Below are 4,212 nucleotides of genomic sequence, written 5' to 3' on the forward strand. Positions count from 1 at the left end.
ACGTGCCACCAAACTCTCACAAACACACACACACACACACACACACATTCAGACACACATACACACACACACACACACTCACACACACACACACACACACACACACTCACACACACACACACACTCACACACACATTCAGACACACATACACACACACACACACAAATATGCACACATATAGGTGTCAAAGTAAACTTTTATTCCACAAGCTGTCAAATTTCTCTCTGTCTCTCTGTCTCTCTCTCTCACTCTCTCTCTCTCTCTCTCTCTCTCTCTCTCTCTCTCTCTCTCTCTCTCTTTCTCTCTCTCTCTCTCTTTCTGTCTGTCTGTCTCTCTTTCTCTCTTTCATTCATATTTCGGTCATATCGCTTTTAGTTTAATGACACTCTCTGTCTAGGTACAGTCTATCCATCTTTCTATCTGGGAATATATTTATCTCCGAATCTGTCATTCCATGTATTCATCCATCTACATGATATACATTTATTATATTATATATTCATCTGTCTCCCCACCCCTTAGGCATCAATCACGTATTCTACCCATCCAATTATCCTTCTTTTACAATACTTTACAAAGTTAACATTTAATAGATCTACTTATTGGCACTATCTAACTATCCTATCTATCTATCTATTTATCGATCTGTCTACCTATTGATCTGTCTATCTATCGATCGATCTATCGATCAATCGATCTAACAATCAATTGGTATACCCATCCAAATACATTGTCTGCCTTTGATGGATCTATCAATTTGTCTGCAGTCTATCTATTTATCTATTTGGCAATAGCCTATCTTTCTATTCGTCCATAGTTGATCTATCGATCAATCGATTTATCTATCGATTTATCTATATATCTAGCTATCTATCTATGTATGTATTTCTCTCTCCTCTACTCCTCCTCGTCCCTCCGGGCAGCCGCCTCCTTTTCCTCCAGTTTTCGCGCCTGTGCCTCGTGAAGACGCCTGAGGATGGGCTCCAAGAAGACCAGGAGCGCTGCGACAAGGTAGCTGGTGCCCGCGTAGTAGAACACAGGGTTAAAACTGTGGGTGGCCTCGATCACAGCACCTGCGTGGGTGAGTGGCGGGGAGAGGGAGGGGTTTTGAGGGGGAGGGGGTATTGTTGGAGGTGTGAGTGGGGGTGGGAAGATAGGGGGACGAGAAGTGTGGGAAGAGGGACGGTGGTGTGGGGAGGGGTGGGCGATGAAGAAACACGGGAGAAAAGAGAAGGATGAAAAAAATTATTATAGCATAAAAATTATACTCAAATACACTCAATTATTTCTGAAAAAGATCAATTTAATATATTGAGAAAATAATGACAAAACGGTTACAACTTTCTAAAATTTGTCTTTAAAGAGATCTAAAGAAAATCATCCCCGTGTTTGAGATAAAGACGTAAAAATGACAGCTCTGCAATACTGGGTGGAGTTCATGGAAAGTTCGTGCGGTCGTTGTTTTGTTGTAGTAAGAGTTGTATACCACTTGCAAAACAAATTATAGGTCCTCTCGGTGCCGAAGATTAGACGTCTTTCAAGAGAGTAACAAACACGAGAGAGAAGTAGGAGAGAAATAAACGATCGGTGGTTGATAGGAGGAAACTTTATTTATCAACAACAATAAAGAGCGACGGCGACAACAACGTCAAAATCAACAGCAGCAACAACAACAGCAGTAACAGTAACAACAACAACAGCAGCAACAACAACAACAGCAGTAACAGTAGCAACAACAGCGACAACAGCAACAGCATAAAAAAACAACAACAAAAACATCAAAGACAACAGCAAGAACAGCAACAAACACAACAATAATAACAGCATAAACAACAGCAGCAACAAATGAACGACAAATGAACAAAAAATAACCGTATTTATATTGCGCGTATACACGCTCTACAGAACAATATATGCGACGTAGGTCTAGAGCTCGTGTTACATATTATATATTGTTCACACTTGCATTAAGAGTAAAAGTGTATCCTTGAAAAGATAATATTATTATGTCGTTTGCTTTTGTTTTAGTAAGAGTTTTACGGCGCTCGCCGCAACTGCAAAAGGTCATATTATTATTATGAGCGCTGTCGTTTGCTCTGGGCAAAGACAGTAAATCTATCGCCATTCACCGGACACCTGAGTTCGATTCCCGTTTGAGTTGGGGAAAGTTTTAATCGAGTACAGTGTACTTTCGGTTTTTTATGTTTGTTTTTAAGTGGGTTTTTTGTTGTTTTTTGTTTTGTTTTTTCAGTATTATTTTTTTCAGTTGGGAAACCGTATCTTTCTCAGATCACGCTGGTCCTGAAAGTAAGGATCGAAGTTTATCGCCTAAATCATTAAAATTGTTTCGGTGGTAGCTTGAAAATTCAAACAACAATCATCGTTCTTTGGGGGGGTTCTTTTTTCCAAATTAGGACTTCTCCGAGACAGGCAGACAACTGGCCTGCATGACATGGTGCAATTTACTAGTAAAGGGCGATAACACAGTCAAAAGTTCGTCTACCCTACAAAAAATAAGGAGTCACTTCCCTTGGGTTGCATACAATAACAATTGCTGAAAATTTGATATGACCTTATACAGTTGAAATTGTCTAGTGCGATCTATATTTCGACATCACCCCCTCCTCCTCTAACTCTCTCTCTGTCTCTCTCTCTCTCCCGCCCTCTCTCTCTCTCTCTCTCTCCTTCTCTTTCTCTCTCTCTCTCTCTCTCTCTCTCTCTCACTCTCTCTTCTCTTTTTCTCTGTCTCTTGCTATCTGTTACTCTCTCTTTCTCTCTTTATTTTTGTAGCTCTCTCACTCTCTCTCTATCCCCTCGATCGAACCCCCCCCTCTCTCTCTCTCCCTTTGTCCCTCTCTTTCTCCCTCTCTCTCTCTCTCTCTCTCTCTCTCTCTCTCTCTCTCTCTCTTTCTCTCTCTCTTTCTCTCTCTCTTTCTCTCTCCCCTCAGAAACCATGCTGTGACACAGATTCCATCGTGGAGTGGACATTTCAGAACATAACTAATAAACAACCCTTCATCTCACAAAACTGAACTCACCGAGAAAGGCGTACTGTGCAGCGACAAGAATACTCGTGGCCATGCTTCCCACGGCCAACATCTTAGCCAGGTACTCGATACCCAGAATGTCCACAATGAACACCGAGTAGAGGCTGGGCCCCACCGAGTTGAAAATGCCGTGCATGACAGCAAAGAAGATGAGCAGCTTGAAAGTCTGGAAGAGCGGGATGAACTGAGTGATGAGACCTATAACGGTGGCGGTAATTCCGATGATGATGTGCGGCCGGACCCACTGCAGGTCGGCCAGGAAGGAGAAGAAAATCCGAGCTCCCACGTCGAGGAGACCAGAGACGGTGAGGAGGAGCGCGGACTGGGTCTGCGTGATCCCGATTCTCGTGGCGTAGGCAGGGAGGTAGGTCAAGGTCAGGTATCCCGCGTAGGTGAGGCTGTACATCGTCATGGCCATCAGACACAACGGTTTGGTGAACAGGGAGATCTCCACCAGGGACTTCACACAGACACACACCGTCTGGCCTACAGTTCTTCTTCTGATCACGTCAGGGTCGCTGGATTCCAGAGCCATTTGCGTGGCTGGCAGGATGTTGAGGCCCACGCTGCTGCTACCGAAGACAGAGGCCGCCATTACGCTGCGAGTCTCGATACAATCGCGGAGAGATCGCCGGCTTCTGTGCAGGTCTTCCTGCCTCATGGACACAGAGCGCAGCCGGCCGCCCGTGCTGATGCTGGAGCGGTCCTCATAGTCTCCCAGTTGGCGGACGCTGGAATGCTGTGACCTAGATTTGAGGTAGTCAAGACTACGGCCGCTGCCCAGTCCGTGCCTCAGTGTCTGCCTCAGGAGGGACACCTGGTGTGGTTCTGGGTGCGCGCGGCGTAGCTCTTGACACTCGTCGATAGTAATTTCTGACACGGAGATCTCCGTGATGTCCATTCGGCTCCTCGGCAGTTTGCGGCTGCCGTACGGACTCGGGCCGTATTTGTGCAGCGTGATAACGTCATCTCCTGGAATGGGGTGACTAGAATGGCTGTATACAGTGGCTGTCTCCTTCTCATTGTCAGGATTTGTTGTTTTTGCAGCGTTTTTGTTTTTTCTGCGGTAACGCGATAATGGCCGGCTTACGAGGGAAGCCATAATTGTGTGCATCTGAAACAGGAAGTACGGTCAAGTCAGCAGGCGTGGACATTGTACTGATT

General features: G+C 45.1%; 1 protein-coding gene across 1 annotated transcript in view; it reads right to left on the reverse strand.

Moving 5' to 3' along the window:
• Positions 1–310: 310 nt before the first annotated feature.
• LOC101846800 overlaps positions 311–4,212 on the reverse strand; it is a gene marked incomplete at its 5' end in the record, with an annotated part of 24,554 nt that continues 20,652 nt past the window's right edge. The window contains 2 exon segments of the mRNA XM_013079989.2: positions 311–1,074; positions 3,040–4,162. Of these exon segments, the coding sequence (XP_012935443.1) occupies positions 899–1,074; positions 3,040–4,162 (1,299 nt within the window).

The sequence above is a fragment of the Aplysia californica genome, unplaced genomic scaffold (genome assembly GCF_000002075.1).
Source record: "Aplysia californica isolate F4 #8 unplaced genomic scaffold, AplCal3.0 scaffold00070, whole genome shotgun sequence".
Taxonomy (NCBI): Eukaryota; Metazoa; Mollusca; class Gastropoda; order Aplysiida; family Aplysiidae; genus Aplysia; species Aplysia californica.